At 32.3% G+C, this 20,823-nt stretch overlaps 1 protein-coding gene across 1 annotated transcript in view; it reads left to right on the top strand.

Moving 5' to 3' along the window:
• Positions 1 to 12,203, top strand: part of LOC139513284 (breast cancer type 1 susceptibility protein homolog) — a 28,034-nt gene extending 15,831 nt beyond the window's left edge. The window contains exons 9-18 of the mRNA XM_071301647.1: positions 453 to 702; positions 1,559 to 1,644; positions 2,690 to 2,781; positions 2,970 to 3,010; positions 3,265 to 3,854; positions 5,843 to 5,930; positions 6,719 to 6,843; positions 7,839 to 7,977; positions 9,830 to 9,991; positions 10,206 to 12,203. Coding sequence (XP_071157748.1) covers positions 453 to 702; positions 1,559 to 1,644; positions 2,690 to 2,781; positions 2,970 to 3,010; positions 3,265 to 3,854; positions 5,843 to 5,930; positions 6,719 to 6,843; positions 7,839 to 7,977; positions 9,830 to 9,991; positions 10,206 to 10,354 — 1,722 coding nt within the window. The 3' untranslated portion in view covers positions 10,355 to 12,203. The remainder of the gene's footprint in view (positions 1 to 452; positions 703 to 1,558; positions 1,645 to 2,689; positions 2,782 to 2,969; positions 3,011 to 3,264; positions 3,855 to 5,842; positions 5,931 to 6,718; positions 6,844 to 7,838; positions 7,978 to 9,829; positions 9,992 to 10,205) is intronic.
• The last annotated feature ends 8,620 nt before the right edge of the window (positions 12,204 to 20,823 follow it).

Here is a 20,823-nt window from a genome sequence, read left to right as displayed (position 1 = left end):
TATGTTATTTTGCCTTCATTTAATCAAAAAAGTGAGTTTTACTCTTTAGTAGTCCTGTTTTTATTAAGATCCATATACATATATATAATGTACATGATAGGTTATCAAAATTCTGTATATAAAATATAAAAAGAAGTATATACAATATATTTGACACTTTTGTCACGCCTGCAACAAAGGTCAACAGTTGTTTAAAAGTTTTCTGCTTGTAATACATCAATGCCTATAAGGTTGCATCACTATCAGTACATATCAGTTTGCCAACCATTTCAAGGTTCTGCCCCCTAGGTTATGGTTCTGTTACTTTGAATTGATTAGCAATGTTGCTATCCATCATATTGTCTTTCTTTGAATTTTTTGCCGAGTTTGATGATCTATAAAGTAATTCAAATATTGCCACAGTTCAAAAATCTAATAAACATACTTATTAACAAACATCTCTTTACTTTTAGCTGTCAAGTGACTCTGAAGATGAAGATGTAGTGTTGATAAAATCTTGTCATACAGTGCACCATATTGATGGTGAATTTAAACAATCAAAGCCTTTCAGTGTGGAGGATAGACAGGACCTAAATGATGTCGTGGAAGTTGACACAGTTGAACCGCCTAATGAAGAACAGATTTCTGATGATGATGGTGAAGTTGTTAGAGTTAAGAAGAAAAGAAGAAGAATAGTGGAGGATGATAGTGACTCATCTAATGGTATATATATTGAATGAAAACAGTAAACATATTGATATAAAATATATAAAAATAAGCAGGAAATAGAATTGGAAACAACAATTGGTCATTGGTTATTGACATTGTTGCATGATGTCTGCCTGATATGATTGGTTATTGACATTGTTGCATGATGTCTGCCTGATATGATTGGTTATTGACATTGTTGTATGATGTCTGCCTGATATGATTGGTTATTGACATTGTTGTATGATGTCTGCCTGATATGATTGGTTATTGACATTGTTGCATGATTTCTGCCTGATATGATTGGTTATTGACATTGTTGCATGATGTCTGCCTGATATGATTGGTTATTGACATTGTTGCATGATTTCTGCCTGATATGATTGGTTATTGACATTGTTGTATGATGTCTGCCTGATATGATTTATCACTTATTCTTTGGAGTTCGAATCAGGCTGTGAATTGCTTCACATTTTGTCATGCACTGGAGTTTTATCGTTTATTATACAGTATGGGTTTTCTCATTGTTGAAAGCCCTACAGTGACCAATAGTTGTGTACATACTTGTCCTTAAGTTTCTGGTTTATAGTTCTGAATAAAAAGTATTGTCCCATGTTTAGATTTGTTGCATAATTTTAATTATGTTGAATCTGTCATCGTTTGGCATCTAAAATTTGCTGTCTTTAGCAATTTGAACTTCACCCAAAAGAAAGTAGCATTAAATTTAGACAAAATGTCATGTGGTAGATATCTTTTGGAAAAATGTTGAACAATTTTTCGCTCTGTCTTCTGATAAGTTAAAAACCATTGATGCCATGGACAGAAATTATTACTTTATAGAATATAAAATGGTCTAAAATTTTATTTACAGCTTCAGAAGATAGTGTCACAAGTCGCCATCTCAATAACACCTCCTCATCTGCATTCTCAAGTCAAAGTGAACCTATCAATACACAGGTAGGTCATCTCAATAACACCTCCTCATCTGCATTCTCAAGTCAAAGTGAACCTATCAATACACAGGTAGGTCATCTCAATAACACCTCATCTGCATTTTCAAGTCAAAGTGAACCTATCAATACACAGGTAGGTTATCTCAATAACACCTCCTCATCTGCATTTTCAAGTCAAAGTGAACCTATCAATACACAGGTAGGTTATCTCAATAACACCTCCTCATCTGCATTTTCAAGTCAAAGTGAACCTATCAATACACAGGTAGGTCATCTCAATAATACCTCCTCATCTGCATTCTCAAGTCAAAGTGAACCTATCAATACACAGGTAGGTCATCTCAATAACACCTCATCTGCATTTTCAAGTCAAAGTGAACCTATCAATACACAGGTAGGTTATCTCAATAACACCTCCTCATCTGCATTTTCAAGTCAAAGTGAACCTATCAATACACAGGTAGGTCATCTCAATAACACCTCATCTGCATTTTCAAGTCAAAGTGAACCTATCAATACACAGGTAGGTTATCTCAATAACACCTCCTCATCTGCATTTTCAAGTCAAAGTGAACCTATCAATACACAGGTAGGTCATCTCAATAACACCTCCTCATCTGCATTCTTAAGTCAAAGTGAACCTATCAATACACAGGTAGGTCATCTGCATAACAACTCTCCAACATCCACCTATCAATATAAAAATAGGATAAATGAACAGCTCCTTTGCATTTTCAGGACAGAGTGTCTCATAATATATGTCAAATATATATAACTCATATATGTCTCTGACATCAAAGATATGCAATCAACACCGAAGTCTTTAAAGGGAAAAAATCCTAAGCGATAAACAAAGACATCCTTACATAGGACAAGCATATTAGCTATTTTTAAACATTCAATATCCAATGGATTAAAGTATAAAGACACCATCAGAAAAATATGACCATGTGCAAAACTAATATATTGAAAGATAAGTTAAACAGATATACAGAGTACAGAGTAGTTTTGGCTGAATTTATATATCTTTGAATGTGTTATCTTTATAGCAAAGATACAAATTGGAGAGTGATTTAGAAAGAATGCGGAGAGAAATGCAAGAAATAGAAGCACAGCTGGCTGCTGATACTGCTACTAACAGGTTAGAATAAAAGTTTCTTGTAGTCTTCAATTTATAACATACAATAGAATCAAAGAAAACTTGATATTGATGGAAACTACTTTACAATGTGACATCAACTCTCATCAATGGTTTCTTCAGTAGGAAAAGCAAAATTCATTTAAGTTTTACATTATTCAAAAACTTAACAAATTCACTTTTCATTTTAGCTCAAGAATACAAAGAGCAGGTGAAGAAGATGGAAGCACAGGTTTGTATAAAATAGAGGAACAGTTTTTGTAGATCCTCTTCAGCTTATACTTTAAATTCTTATTTCATTTTTTTTTTAAATCATCATTGAAAAATCACAGATAACTGCATGCTCTCGAGTAAGCTTTGGAACAAAAATAAAATATTGCTTTTTACTGTTTGTTTTTTATCCAACAAATTTATAATTTATAGGCAGAGAAATTTAATCAGCAAAAGAGTATAGTTTCATTCCAAATGTGCTTGTTTTATTTTCAGAGAATAAAAATAAGTTGAATTTCAATGATATTGATGAGCCAAATGAACGACCTATTTCTCGGAACAGTGATGTAATTCAGGAATACCAATCAGGCGATGAACTATTCCTTAGTCCAAACCCACCATCTCCCCCTCCTTTGTCACCCCAACAAATTGAAATGACAGAAGAAACTGACTTTACAACAGAATTTAGGAAACATGGCCTTGAACTTTTACCTGAAGAATCAAGCCAAGAAAAAGAAAGATCTACAGTGGAAATAGATGGTATAGAAGACAAAGAGTTAATATCACAAAGACAAAGTACAAGATCAGATATTGACCAGAAGCATTTATCTGTAATAGACCAAGTTAATAATGAGAACATACCTTCTCAAATGAAGTCATCACCATGGAGAAATCAGTTGACAGATAATATTACGTCAAAGCCATCTAAACTATTATATTCCCCCTTAGATCAGAGATCTCCACAACTATCACCTGCCATGGAAAGAAAAAGGCAGAAGATTTTATCTCCATTGGTTTCAAATACAGCTGAAACAAAAAAAGTGCAGAGATGCTTTGTTTCAACTGGATTAATTTTACCTCAGATGGTAGGTAGAATTTACTATAAATGAAGGAACCAAAAAAAATATACCGTGGTATGTGTCAACTGTTACCTAATAAAAAAATGAGAATTTTTCATGATTTGCTTACATCAATAGATGAGGAGCCATTATGTTTTCCAGTCCCTCTCCTGTCCATTCATGTGTCCCATATCAGGTTGGGCTGAACAAATACTTAAGATTATATGCATTCCTTTTAATACTGATTTTTTTATACAGTTAATTTAAGAATAAGTCCTGTTTGACACAAAACTTGTTATACAGTCATTTGAGTATACACATGCATTCTCTGTTGTGTACAGTATATAGGGTCAACTTTGTCAGTCATGCTTAAGTGACTTAAAAAGGTTTGTTTTTTTAATTAGAAGTTTTTGTCTCGCCTTGATGGAGTTAAAAAGCGAGACATAGGTATGCTGTGTCCGGCGTCTGCGGCGTCATCAACAATGTATCGGTTTGTGATTAGGTCTAGTTTATGGTGATCCACAAGTGGTAGGGCAATGATATTTGGTATGCATGGGCATATCTCATTTCCATGCAGATTATTTGGTCCCTTAGTCATGGTTTATCACTTTGAAAATTTTGCTTAGTTGACATGTATTAGTTTGTGATTAGGTCAGTTCAAAGGGAACCATTAAGGGTAGGCAAATGTTGATTGCTATTCAGTGGTATAAGCATTAGCACATCTTATTACCATGGAGAATATTTGGCCCTGCCCTTTCAGTCATGGTCTATCCACTTAGAAACAATTGCTTAGTTTACATGTACAATATTAGTTTGTCTTTAAGATCAGTTTAAGATGAACTTCTTATGTTAAGTCAATGATATTTGGTATGCAAATTTATTGGCATTTGCAAGTATCGTTTCCATGCAGATTATATAGTCCCACCCCTCATCATGGTTCATTGACTTTGAAACTTTTACATAATTTACAAGTTTAAGTTTGTGTTTAAGTTTGTTTAAAGGGAACGACTTATAATTAGTCAATGGTATTTGGTATGCAGTTGTATTTGCTTTGGCCCATCTCATTTACATGAAAATTGCTTAGCCATGTACCTCAGTTGTGGTTCATTGACTTTGAATATTTGCTTAACTTATGAAACATGTTAAAGTATTGCTATTTTAATTTCAACATTTGCAAAATCAAAATTAAAAAAAGGGCAAGACATGTCTCTGTGATAACAGTTAATTATGAAAAGTATTTATAATGAACAATTGATATACACATTATATTACATTATCGCTATTTTGTGCATTTTTCCTTGGATCTTTTGTTGTGATAATTTTTCATATCATGCTACTCGCTTGAGATGGAAAATTATCGCTAGAAACTAAGGAGGCACGTGGCGTTTCTAACGAAATTGACAACGTCGTCATAGGTAAAATAGCAATAAACAGATTATTATGATCATCTCAACTCGATTGCATTTCTTGCTTTTGCTGTCCCGGCTCAAGCGAGAAAATCAATCTAGTTGAGATGATCAACGATAATCTTTAATTATCACTATTTTATGAAATTTTCCTTTGATATTGCCGACTGATAATTTCCTTTCTCAGGGGAGTCGAGTGATATAAAAATTAATAATAGAAATTAAGGATACACAGGACGTTGTCAATTACATTGACAAGGTCGTCATAGGTAAAATAGCGTTAAACAGATTATCATTGGTCATCTCAACTTGATTGCTTCTCTCACTTTTGTTGTACTGGCTCAACTGAAAAAAACAATTTCATTGAGATGATAAACAATAATCTACAATTATCATGTATAAATTTCAATTGCTGGTGATAATTGACATTGTTATAATGTAGGATAGGAGACTCTCCATCTTAGACATATGAGATCAAGTCTGTATCTGTTTAGTTGGCTATCAGTCAAAATTATATGATGTAAAACATCCTATGCCTTCTTTGTAAAGATATAAATATAATCCTCATACGAACAGAAAGATTTGATAGAATTGAACATTGTATTTCAGAAAGAACTACAAAAGCTAGCAGTTTTAAATCAGTGTCAGTTTTGTACAAAGTTTAGTAAAGATGTAACACATGTCATAGTTAAGACTGGTAAGTAATTCAAATGCATTTAGAATCTAACAAGTTATTTTGAGAGCGAAAAAAAAAAATTGCCTAAAAATCCTTGAATTTATCATAAAAAAATTAGTTTGAACCCTGAACAAGTAATCATACAACTACAGATAAATGTTTTTAGAAATGATGCAAACATGGTTTCATTGTTTTCAAATAGTTCTTATTTAAATCCTATGGGAAAATCAAATTTTTATTTTTCAATTTTGTGAAAATTCTTTCCAGAAATGATTCATGGAAGCTTTCTTCTGTGGAAATCATGGCAATCAGAGGCAATATTTCATTCAGTTTGGCCATTTAAAAAAAATCTAATCTGAAAATACTACGCAAAATGTTTTGAAATTTAAAGGAATTGATGAAAATAAACATAATTTGTAGCTAAAAATGTAATTGAATATTCTTTGAGCAATAACAGGGTACATTTGCTAGGCAAGCAATTCCTCTAGTTAATGAATTGTGGCATTTGACCTTCGCCTAAGCTGCCACTCTAAATAACATAAAGTTATGCTTATTTATTCTCAATTGAATGTAATTACTCCCTATCAACCTCACTTTGCTCATATCAACTTTAAGATAAATGTTTTTTAGATTATTTTATTTTATTATTTTACATCAAAACAGATTGTTTAAGATGCATATTATAAAATGTACCAAACTTTAAGAAACAAGTCAAGAATATAAAACAATATTGAAAATATTTACTAATGAACAATGTACTTTAGAAATCATGAATGATGGATTATTTTATTTCATTTCTTCTTTCACAGAACCTATTGGCAGCCGTGTATGTGACAGAACATTAAAGTTTTTTAAAGGGATATCTCAGGGTTGTTGGATTTTAGATTATGAATGGGTTGTTGATTCCAGAGCTGCTGGTAATCTGTTGCCAGAGGTATATTTAATTAATGTTAATCATATGTAAATTTGTATCAATTTATAACAACTTGTATGATGCGTATCATTGAGAAAAACTTAGTAGCTTTTTAAACATTTGAATACTTTCAACCAAATAATTAAATACTTCCAAATACAAATGCACTATTATGTATGATATATTCTTGCTTGCAAAATTACAACCTGCTTCAAGCCAATCCTAGGGAAAAAAATGTTTTGAAATGTTCTGTTTCATTAGTGAAATACTTTTGAAAAAGAAACTAAGATGTTTTGTTTCTGGTGTCTGCAACAACATTTTATAATTTTTTATTTGGTCAGTTTTAGTTTTAACTCAGTTTAACCAATTCAATTTAAATATTTCCATATAACTGTAAAACAGACACAGGAGACACAATTTTGTTATACTTTGATTTACTGTTATTTAAATTACTTTTTGTCTGTTTTATGTTATCTGTATTTGCTATCATTACAAATTGCTATGAATTATTCTCAAATTTAAATGGTTTTCTTTTTGATACATTTACATTCTTCATACCTTTATCACTAGAAGTATCTGTAATTTGGTTCAGGAATTAATAAAATCATTGAAAATGAAATACCAAATTTGGTAATGAACAGTAAAAAATGGAATTGTGCTGACCAGCGTTTACATAAAATGTTTTTAAATGTATTTCATATGAGATTGATGACTGTTTTTGGTGAATATATATGATAACTTGTATCTGTCAATGTGTACATCTTGGTTTCAGAACACACTGTTTTCCCCAAACCTTCATGGTAATGTGATACTATATTGCTTGAATGTGATGCTACTAGTATCTGAGAATTTTATGCTATTATGGTATTTCAAAATTACATCATGTACAGGGTGGTTTGTGAAACTAAGGACATCTTTTTAACCACTAAATGGATCTTCATTTAAAAAGTCATTTATGCAAAGCCCCTTCGGACAACAAACCCCTTATTCTTTTGATGATACCTTTTACCTTTCAGGTCGATTATGAAATCAAAGGTGATACTGTGACAGATGACTTTCACTATGGACCAATGAAATCAAGACAGAGTGCAACTGGTCCCTTGTTTGATAACATACAGTTTTTGGTTCTAGGAGATAGTAAAGGTTTACAAAAAGGTGATTGTTATAAACTGTCATGTTATGAATGGCTTGGATATATTTTTACACTAGAGCATTTGGCAAAAAAATTAGAATATCAAGAAACTTATATATCATGCAAAGGGATGAACTATCAAAATGTATTAATATTTTGCTGATGACCTATTAAACTCAACAGGATTGTTGAATCCATATCAAGGAAAAAAACACAAAGTTTACCACCTTATTAGAAAGTGTTGTGTGTCTTTTACTGAAAATGTAAATGAATAAGAAATCCAAGTTAGGTAAATATTCTCTGAAATTTTGAAGTGAAGCTTTTAGAATGAAGTGATAAAAGAAGAAGCTTGTGAATTCTCTGTTAATGAAAGTATGTTATACTGGAGTTGTTGTGCCTTATTTTTTCTTACTATGTGTTATACTAAAACTGAATATTTTGTGTGTACTGTTGCCACTTTTTCATTAACTATAACTTCACAGCAGCAAAACCAGTTCAAAAGAATTGTTTTAAATAAGAATGTCCATGTTTTATTGAAATACCAAAATTCAACATTAATGTGTTGAAATTTAAAAAAAAATATTTAAGGGGCAATATTGATCCATATTGTGCTCCCTTCATTTAAAAAAAAAGGATTGATAAGGTGTCTACTGTAACTGCACTAATTTTCACTGAATATCATCAGAAGTTAAATTTTCAAGATTTACTTACATTTCTATAAATTTATCTGGTTATACATCCTTATTGGTGGTATTTTTCTATGCCAAGTCTTACTGACCTATATATTAGTTTGACACATTAAAGCTGAGGAAGACTTCCCAACACCATCAGCATCAACACATTGACCTTACACATGAGGAAGACTTCCCAACACCATCAGCATCAACACATTGACCTTACACATGTTTAGTTACCTTAAAGCTGAGGAAGACTTCCCAACACCATCAGCATCAACACATTGACCTTACACATGTTTAGTTACCTTAAAGCTGAGGAAGACTTCCCAACACCATCAGCATCAACACATTGACCTTGCACATGTTTAGTTACCTTAAAGCTGAGGAAGACTTCCCAACACCATCAGCATCAACACATTGACCTTACACATGTTTAGTTACCTTAAAGCTGAGGAAGACTTCCCAACACCATCAGCATCAACACATTGACCTTACACATGTTTAGTTACCTTAAAGCTGAGGAAGACTTCCCAACACCATCAGCATCAACACATTGACCTTACACATGTTTAGTTACCTTAAAGCTGAGGAAGACTTCCCAACACCATCAGCATCAACACATTGACCTTACACATGTTTAGTTACCTTAAAGCTGAGGAAGACTTCCCAACACCATCAGCATCAACACATTGACCTTACACATGTTTAGTTACCTTAAAGCTGAGGAAGACTTCCCAACACCATCAGCATCAACACATTGACCTTACACATGTTTAGTTACCTTAAAGCTGAGGAAGACTTCCCAACACCATCAGCATCAACACATTGACCTTACACATGTTTAGTTACCTTAAAGCTGAGGAAGACTTCCCAACACCATCAGCACCAACACATTGACCTTACACATGTTTAGTTACCTTAAAGCTGAGGAAGACTTCCCAACACCATCAGCACCAACACATTGATCTTACACATGTTTAGTTACCTTAAAGTAGGAGACCACCTTAAAGAGTGTAGAGATTCAGCCAATTGAAAATATGGTCACTATGACCTATATTCTTTATGACATTTTTAAAAACATTTGTTAGTGAATTTGTAATCTTGATTACATATGTCTGAAGTCTCTCGAGTAAAATTTTTAATAAGTGTAAGCGACCATATTCATGTCATCTTCTTCTAAATATAAAACTATTTTCAGATGATTTGAAGAGTTTATTGATATCATGTGGAGGTCAGGTAAAGTCTAACATAGAAGATACAACAGATCGCCAACACTCTGTTATAATCACATGTTCAGATTATGATAATGATTCTGACGATGATGACAGTCCTTCTCCAGATGAACTCAAACTTTTTAAAGGTATGTATAATATAGGAGATCCTTAAATATTACGACACTAAAGGACAGTCTTTAGCAACAATAAAAGAAGATAGATGTTGAATAAAAAATTTAATGTTCAGATTCTTTATTTATGAACAGCAAATGACAAGATTCTTAATGTGCTCTATTGTATTTTTTGGATTTAAAGTTTCTTTTCCATATTTTATTTAATTTAGTTAATTATTTATTTCAGATTTTTATGTTCACCATGGTTTAGTGTCTGTTTCTAGAGAGTGGGCCTTGGACAGTCTTACTGTGTATAACCTGCAGCCATTAACCGACTATATATTGACTCCTGGTAAAATAAGTAAAAATGCTATACCAAACTTTGTTAGTGAATAACTTATACTTTCATGATTGGTGTTTTACAATGTAGCAATACATAATTTGTATCAGATTATATACTCAGTGCTATCTTTGAAATTGAAATACCGGTATATATTTGAACAAACTAAAGCCTGATGTTATTTTAAATGTTAAACCTATTATATGGAGGTTATGCTTCATCTGTATCCATAAACTGTCATGTTATATTTTTACCTGTAATGGACAATATTGTTAAAGTGCTGTAGGTTACAGATTACATATGAGGTGAAATTTATTAATTTTTACCATATCAAATGCAATAGTAGGCACATGTTAATTGAATATACACACACACTGCATGACCATATGGCTATATGAGAAGATCTCAAAACCATAGAAGTAATTTATTGACAGGAATTACAACTATTTATTATCACTTATTAAAAACCTGGGGATCTTTGAAGAAGCTAAATGTAAATTTGCTAATTGGTATGTTAATGTAAAAAGTCTTATAAGACCAGTTCCTGTCAGAAAACACTTGATATATTTCAAGAGTGTTTATGTGCATATAGTCATAGTCATCAAGTTTGTTATCTTTTATGTACTTTAAATATTTCACTTCATTCAGCTGTCATGTTCTGTTAATAATTGTAAGGTTGAAACTTACTACTAAACTTAATTATGTGAACTTGTATACTTTTTAATAAACTATACAGTAGAGAGGGAGGAGATTAGTAGATATGTCACTTACTATTGTTTATGTCTGTTTATGTATGTCTTTATTTTAATCTGCATGAACTAGAAGAAAGTAAAGATTTCTAGTATCAGATGTCTTGTTAACTTTTTCTATTATACTAAAATAATGTGGTAAAATTTGTTAGCTGGCATGGGTAAAAGATGGTGAATAAAAGAATTTCACTTTCTGTATAACTAATATAGGACAATGGTGTTGATTAAAAATGACGCCATTCCAGTCCCTTTTGGTTTCCACATAATTAATAAAAAAACATAATTAACAAATTCCATTTCAAACCTGAAACCAAGGATTTATAGTAAGATACAAATCCTTGCAGAAACCTATTCCAACAGTATATGTACCTATTACCTAAATTGTATATTCCTCATGTGTCAGGTACACCATCAAAGGGTGTATTTGGGATTTGCTATTTAAATGGGTCATAATCACACCTTAACTTGATATACTAAATTCAATCATTGTCACATTGTTTCCTATTGTAGTATTTAATCAGCATGACTTTATAAGATGACTTTAAGAATACTAAATATTTAAACTATTATAATGCAAAGCAAGAATGAATAAGTTCCAGGTCAATGGGTTCAAACCCTAAGATTTTTTAATGCAGAGAAAATCATGCATCTTATAGACAGCATATATATAAATAGACGATATCAGATTATAATACGAGTACAAAACATTCCAGGTAAAAAAAAAAGCTTATATATAACTTGATGCCTTAATTCAGCCACAGACACGCGATTGGGGTTGTGTTTTAGTATATATATATACACACACATGTTATCTTTTCTGAACTAAGGGTCATCTGAGCTGTTTTCATCACTTGGTGTCCTCTGTAATGGTTTTGTAACTTGTACAAAGAATCTTTTCCTTTGAAACAATCCAGGAGAGCAACACAGGCTCTTGTTTTCAATTAATATTGGTAATATTACTGATTATCATTTTATTATTAATGATAATAAAACAATATGAGTTGTTATAACAATAACATAACAAAATGTACACAAAATATTGATTATTATATTATTTGTTTATGGGTTTTATATTATAGTATACAAATATTTCTAATTTATAACTCATTGATGTATTATAGTTTTAGTGCCTGCATAAAATTAGATTGCAAATTCAGTAATTGTTAGATTCTTTACCAATTGATGAAATTGTTTGGCCTTGATAACTATTGCCATCACTGTCCTCTGCCATTACCATTTTTTTTAAATCTTCACTTTTGAAACCTTAGAATACCTGGGCATCTTGCTTTTCATTTTTGCATTCTTTTTTGTCAAAAACTGTAGGAGTTGGAGGGAAACTAGTTTAAAATACCATTAAAAAAAAATCAGCAAAATAAGATCTACGAGGTATGGATTTTATTGCCATTTAATAGTTTTTTTTATTTCAGAAATTTGATAGTTATATTAATCGGGTTAAATGAAGGATCAACTGAAGTTCATTTGCGTTTGGGGATTGTGGGGCTGGCTCAAGTGGAACATATTAATACTGTAGAAAACGAAAAAAAGGACCTTGGTAAATGTATACTTCAAACTAGTAACAAACGAGAGGACTGCTATGCTTTAGGCCTAGTTTGCATTATTTACTGTAACAAAAGAGCAGTTGCTTTGGCAAGATGTCTTAACTGGTATCACTATGTTTGCTAAAAATTAATAGACTGAAATTGTACTCTTACAAACAAGCACTGCAGAATTATAAAAATCCAATAGCTGCACACAACTACAAGATTTTGTGGATCCTAAACCACGTAGGGATGGAGACAATATCTTCTCTGATGATGAAGATGTTACTGAATTGAAAACCCTATATAAAAATTCAGAAAAGTGGATCAATTCTAATAAACAAAATAGCCATACCACAGAACATTTTGACTAGCAAGGCAGTCAAAACACAAATGCTAATAAGCAAGCAAGCCAGAACACAATATTTATTCTTGAAAACTATCAGTGTGGAAATAAGGGGCACACATTAACCGTGAACATGTAGCCTAAGTACGATCATGAAGCCTAACTATGAAAAATGGAAACAGTACTAACTAAAATTAAAAGTCAGATATCAAGTACAAAATCGTACATTGCTAGTCTATAACAAAAAACAACATATATATTAGCCCAAGATTGTCTGTCAAAGACAAACTGGTACCCATCTGGAAAACCATACAAAACAGCCTAGTATAAACACACAAGGACAATCTGGTTTATATAGCATCATCATTACACAACCATCAATGAAAACGAACTTGTTCTTCTCTACTTCCAGCTTTGTTCCATGATTACTTTAAAATGGATATTGATAAGAAAATGAAAGAGACCGTGAACATGTAGCCTAACTACGAAAAATGGAAACAGTACTAACTAAAATTAAAAGTCCGATATCAACTACAAAATCAAATTGCTAGTCTATAATTAGAATTAAAACAAATGGAATACTCAATAGAAACGAAGCTCTTTTTGATGCAGGATATCATTCCAAAAGTAAAATCGGATCAACAACATTCATCATTCCAACACGTAGATAGCTAAAATGACATTTAATTACTGCTACATGAACAGCGAATAAGACAACTCGAGAATTCAATCAAAGATTAGTGTATTGGTGGAGAACCATTAACTTTACTGAACCTGCCACACACAAAGGAGCGTATCAACAAGAAGATGAAATAATATGATAAAAAGAAGTCAAAAGAACTAATGTTAAACACTGAGATTCTTAGAAGCTATGACGCTTACTTTCTATCTGATACTATAGTGGATCAAATCTTAAGCCAGTTTAGCTCAGCAACATTTCAGCAGCCAACTTATCACAGGGTTCATATCGGTCAACCATGGCACACCCAACAGAAAAACAGCAATACACACACATCATCATTGTTTAGCGACAGAGATTACTCAAATGAAACAACCTTTGATACCACCAACAACTCCTTAGAGCACCCCATATCAATTCCACAGTACTAATGCATCAACTGACTTTGCAAAGAAAATCATATCCAATACAAACCCCAGTTTTATGCTCAGTATTATATCATTCAACATTGGATGCTACCGTAGCAGTAAACTATCTTCTTAAAACTGTCAAATATTGGGATATTATAAGGTAAACGGACAGAAAGTCACAGGACATAAAGTCACAAATTTGGTAGGACAAAAGGTCACAAATATTCTGTTGACAATTGTTTGAATATATAAGAGAAATTTCTTGAAATATTTACTTTTTAATACATATATTCATATTAAAGTTTAGGAAATGTGTCATTATACTTGAAAAATTAAGATTTATTTAATTTTAATCATGCAAAAGAAAGATTTCTCTGCACCATGAAGCCATTTATGTGTCAAGCCGTTTTGATATTTTGTTTATTTAACAATCATTTGATCATCTTTGTTATTTTTTTGATAAATTTTGTTTATAAAGTTGGTTTATATACAATAGTTCAAGAAAAATACAAAACTATTTTTTAGAAATAAGTGTTTTTTATTCAAAGAAAATAATCAGAAAAAATGAATTGTTATTTTTTTTGTCCGTGACTTTTTGTCTGTGACTTTTTGTCCGTGACTTTTTGTCTATGACTTTTTCTCCTGTGACTTTCTGTCCTACATTCTATTATAATACCTCAGAATTATATAACCTCACAGCGCCCAAGAGGGAAAGAGGCACTGCTATCCGGTATAAGAAAAATATTGTGTATTCCATAGAGGCAGGGGACATAAATGCCATATAATGAAGGAAAATAAGAACAGGAGAGACAAGTTGTTTTGAGCTCTTATACACAAACGAGAAGGTTATAAATGTGACACACATATTCGCCATAGCGGGAAATGGTTGTCTAGAATTGACCACATACTACAAAGTAACCATCAGCTTATCGATCGTGAATTTAGAAAGAGGTGATATATGAGTACATTACAACATGACCCTGTTATTGCTATTGGCAGAGTGTTTATCACTAAAGCTGCAATTAGAAAACGTAAACATATTAGATCGAAAAAGATAACCTGGGAAAAGTTCAATTTAACACACAACTAGTGTATATTATCTAAAAAAAAAAAAAAAAACTCTTGATATTGACAATCTTGATATTAACATAAGCAACGAAAATATCTTCACGGAAATGCTCTGTATCATCATAAACACGTAAAAAACGAAAAAGCATAAAACCCGCTCATGAAAGAGATAATTGCATGGTCAAATAAAAAATGAATGCCTTTTCTGGAATTGGAAGAAGGCTTGACGACCAAGAGAACAGGAAAACGTATATTTGAAAAGTATACAAAATTAGGTCACCCAGAGACAAGAAGAAGCGGTAGCCATAAAACAAATATTTGTCAACATTATGACAGCTAGGGAAGGCGACCAAAAACTCTTCTTCAAGCTGTTAAACAGTTAAAGAATCAACGAAGAACTGGTATGGAAAATACCTCGCATTTGAAGTTTAAAAACAGTACCTACGACAAGCATTAAGGGCTGATTATTTTGAAGAACTGCCATGCTTATGCTCCAATAGTAAAGTTATATCATACAACAACAAAGTGGAGCTACGATGTCTCTCATTTGAAGATATCTCAAAGTTGCAAACTAGAGAAAAAATATGTGAAGGAAGACCAGTTCGAAGAAGTTATAAGACATTAACGAATGATAAATCAGACGATTGTGGAAACTTGACGAGTGAACATTTAAAGAATGGAGGACAGCCCAATAAAAATGATGTCAGCAGTAACGTTAACTAATCGTATCAATATGAGTATCTTATAGAAAAAGTATCTTAACCGGTATTCTAAATAAAACCTTAGAAAAATCTTATTTGCATAAGAAACATAGAAACATTCCAAAAACGTACACTAAAAAGGGGTTTCACTCGAGGTATATATCTGGTCAATATGCAGCCTTCGTACAGAAGTATTTGACTCAGTTCAACAAAGCTCACTATTACGAAAGCTTCATCAAAGTGGTACTGAAAGCGACCCATGGCTTATGCTAAAGGAATGGTATAAAGATTTAACATCCAGAAAATAAAAGTGAAAGTGAGCTATCAAAATTCTTCTCTGAATATCAAGGGGTACGACAAGGTGGAGTTACCTCCCCTGCAACAGATAAACTGAAGCATATAGATGTACCTTAGCTATGTTCGGAAATATAATTAGAAATCTAAATACAGTGAAGTTTAAACTAGCACGGAGACAAAAATAAGAATTTACAAAGCTGTGTTATTTACTTACAATATCCTTTATTTCTACCAAACATGGACAGAAGCTTGTTTATGCTCAGAAGAAAGTCTGCAGAAGTAAGTTTTGTGAAGCAATATCCTGTTAATCCGTATTTTACTCATAATTTTTCTACCAATTGTCATTTTCTGTCAGTGAGCGATCAACCTGCTCTCAACATTTTTCGATTTGCTTAAGGTTATTCCTAATATTTTCTGAGCTGATCAAGTCTGCTCCTTGTATTTTTACCGATTTATTTAGGACTGCTCCATGTTTTGAGAGTTGCCTTCAGCTACTTTCATTTTTTTGGAATTGTTATGATTAGTTGCTTTCCGTCTTCTCTCTGAATTCAAATATAAGCCTATTGAATTGGTCTACCTGGTTTGATCATTTGTCATAATGTTACTGTGTCCGAAATAATCCGGCAAAATTGTTTCGATTATTGTTTCGTTCACAATGTGCTCCATCAACTTACAACAAATACAAGAGTTAGGGTCTGTCCGAAGAGATTTTATGTTGTTCTTGTGAATTAGCTTTATATCATGAGGGTTTATGGTTGACGATGATGAACGTTTTTAACGACCTTGACTAGCTATACAGCCCTTGCACGGTTGCAACACAAGACACAACTTTGAAAACTAAAGACTGACCAACACACATTAAATCAAAAGTTGGGCGGGGGTGTTCCTCGGAGTTCTGTAAGGGCGAGCAGATTTTACACGTGGCAGCTGTCGCGTTGCTATTGTAAGAACAACTTGAAGATAATCTAATTCAGAGATGTCAATTCGATGACCTAAGGACGGGGTTTTGGTCTAAACAATTCGATTATGACTGAACAGATATCCAATAACGTGAACCAACTCGTGATGGCGTCCTTAAAACTTTCGAAGGGATCAACTAAACTTCATCAATATGATTCCTGTCTTTAATAGCTTTCCTGTAAGCAACAATCATATATAAATCATATCATGTTAGAACACAAAATGCTATAATATCGTACCAACTTGGATATACTAGTATATATTCCATATGCAGACGCTGTTGCTGTTGGAATGTTGCTACAAAGAAATGGAAGGTTCCCAATTTGAAAGCCTAATTCAACCCTTTTGTCCATAAAGTTTTTTGTCCAGCAATCTGGGTGCACTTTAAGAAATGAGACCGACATAACTGTAGCTATTAAACTATTTATTTCAAGTTCGATGAAAAACAAACATAGTACCAAACATTTTACCTTGATGGCCACAAGCGCCTGATAATGTTAATTTGTTTAACGAAATATTGCGTGAATACATAAGATATGTACAAAGTAAAATCACAAAAATACTGAATTCCGAGGGAAATTCTGCCTCATACGAATAGCGGAACTAGTCGGCAAGAAGAAGAGCACAGTTTTTTTCCGTTTGAACAACGGTTGTTTGTTTAAAAACATCTTCTTAAAACGTAACAAATATGTTATCAATCAAACAGCCTTGGTACTACGTCAGTATTAGTACATTTTTGTAAGGATCCGAGTGGGGTTTTTTTTTTTTACAAAGTACAATTTTTCTCTCCCTAAAATAAAGATATTTGTATCAACGTTGCCCATTCTATTTCATGAAACGAAGTAAGCCAATTATTTCAGTTTGTCTTTGATTTGAAATGGTGAATATTTGTGTGAAGGGCAGAACGTCAATTGTTTTATATTATTGCGGGAGGAAATAAACTTAGATTGTATGCATGCACAGGTCTTTGGAATGTGATACAAACTTTGCACTATACAAACCATGCCACAATCTGGTGGTCCTAGATCTGTACCAACCGACGGAAGTTATCTAATAAACTCATAATTAGGCTTAATACTTTGTACGTAAGACTAGCTTTTCATCAACAAAGGACTTACCAGAGAAGGTCGAATTAAAATAGTAAGTCCAAATAAGGTATTAAGTTCAAGAGTTTTGCCAAATACAGCTAAAGTCATCTATTCCTAGGGTAGAACATCTTTAGTATTTCGAAAAATTATAGCTTTGGAAACAAATGGATCTGTATATTATTGAATAGTTTATCGACCTATAAATAAAGGCAACAGTAGTCGCATCAATCGTTTGAGAAAAAAACAAAACAAATCCGGGTTGCAAACTAAAACTGAGGGAAACGCATCAAATATAAGAGGAGAAACACAACATTAAAATGTAAAACACACAGAAACGAACTATAATACAACAATGGCCATTTTTTAAGAAAAAAATATGTGTTGATTGTTCTATTCCTATCAGTGGGCGATGTAGTAAAAAGATAGCTTGGGGACATTCAGCTGTTACCATCTGTGTTATTGACATTTATGAAATTTTATCACATGTTGTTTCAAAAATTTCACTCATCCTACAGAATTTCTGGGGATAAACTGTCAAATTTCATACAAATTCATTCCAACACCAATTCAACATCAACACTACTAGTCTTCCTCATAGCCTCCTTATAGGTTTGCTCATTGTCTCATTATAGGCTTCCTCGTAGCCTCAAAGGCATGATAGCCTTATAGGCTTCCTGATAGCCTCATGCATTTATTTTGAACCATCGTTTCAATTGGATTGGTGTGATGTCAAGCCAGGGGTCTATACTTTGCTATTTTTCAGTATGCCCATAGCTAGGCTCTTGGTTTAGGCATGTAGTAAAAAAATATTTTTTTTAGCTGAGTAGGTTCCCCAAGGGCCAAATTTATAAGTGATGTATATGTCGTGTACAAGTTGCGATTTTGTACAGGTTATAACATGTACAAAAATATTGTACATGTTATAACTTGTATAATGCAAAAATACGAGTTATAACATGTACAAAAGTACCTCATACATGTTATAACCTGTACAAAATATTGCTTAAAAATGAGTTTGACTTGTACAAAATTGAAAAATCAGGATATTTTTCTAATATCGCATCAGATGATATTGACCTCAATAACATTTTCATAACTTTTGTATTATTCCTTCATGTTAGTGTGTTTTGTCCTTTTTTGATACAATTAATGTCCAGCGGTCGGTAACGAAGCATTCCTAAGACCTGTCATAAAATATATCTTAGGACATGTCTTATGATCCTCTTATGACTATCTATGGACATATCTTTATTTGATGAATTATAATTGTGAGTGCCCACTTTGAAGGCAATAGTAAAATACTTTCTTTCTAGTTGACACTAAAAGACATAAGAGGATAGCCAGGATAGATGTGTCTACAAATAAAATTGGGAATTGAAATGGGGTATGACTTTATTGTGTCTAAAAGACAACAACCCGCCCATGGAGCAGACAACATCCAAAGGCCACAAATACATGCTTTCAAAGTAGAGGATATATATTTAAAACATCAAAATGACATTCGCCTCATGCAATGATTTTATAGTTTATAAACAAAAATTGAGTTATAAATTTACATAAGTCATACAGAAGGCCAAAAATGTTGAAGAGTAGATCCAAAGATATTGATAATGAAGCGTGGTCCAATGAAAACTATTTCAGCTCTCTCTTGCTTTTACAGAGTAAGCATATAAGACATTGTTTTAGTCTTAACATGCTATGAAACGAGAGGGAGGAGTATTTCCCAAACTTATTAGGAATTGTTCTTAAATTTTTTTTAGAGGAATTTAGTTACTTGTATCTTATGCAATTGTCATTGAGGAATGCAAGCTTTTAGTAAATAGTTTCACACTTATTTAAGCCATGATGGAATACATAAAACATACAATTACATGAAAACACATTTTGCCAACATAAGTCATGAAACATATATTTCTGAAACTTTGTGATCATTGTCCTCTACAGAAAAAGGCACGTTCTGGCCTATTTATTGTTATTCCTTATGCATTGGTGAATTTAAATGTATATTTTACTTCATTAAGATTGATTTTAAATTTTGTACAAGTTAAAATCATTTTTAAGCAATATTTTGTATAGGTTATAACATGTATGAGGTACTTTTGTACAGGTTATAACTTGTATTTTTGCATTTTACAAGTTATAACATGTACAATATTTTTGTACATGTTATAAACCTGTACAAAATCGCAACTTGTACACGACATATATATATATATATATAAAATAAAAGTTTCAATTATACTATGATTTATGTTTAATTCAAACATGGATACCAATGGCATTGCTACACAATATTTCCCAGGAGTTTATTTACAAGATAGGTTATAGCAGGAAAAATTAGGTTGATAATAATGTTGATGTGAGCACTAAATCCTTAATTTTACATATCATGAGTTCAAATGGTGTGAAATCAGGGGTAATTTCATTATTTAAATTACTCCTCCATAGACATAGAAATCTTGATTTTTTCAATGTTTTTCTCGTTTTACTTTTTTAAACTGCACAGACATGACTTTTAAATTGTTTTATTCACGAAAAGACAATGTTATTTCTATATGGAAAGTTGACGTGACAAACGCAGACCGATGTTCTTGAAAACTGAAGACGTGAAAAATAGGTATATTTTGGAGATTAAAACTATGTGAAACTCGGGAATTTTTTTTTTAACAATATGCAGCAGAGATTAACA

The sequence above is a fragment of the Mytilus edulis genome, chromosome 2, assembly GCF_963676685.1.
Source record: "Mytilus edulis chromosome 2, xbMytEdul2.2, whole genome shotgun sequence".
Taxonomy (NCBI): Eukaryota; Metazoa; Mollusca; class Bivalvia; order Mytilida; family Mytilidae; genus Mytilus; species Mytilus edulis.
This window is presented reverse-complemented; position numbering and strand designations above follow the sequence as displayed.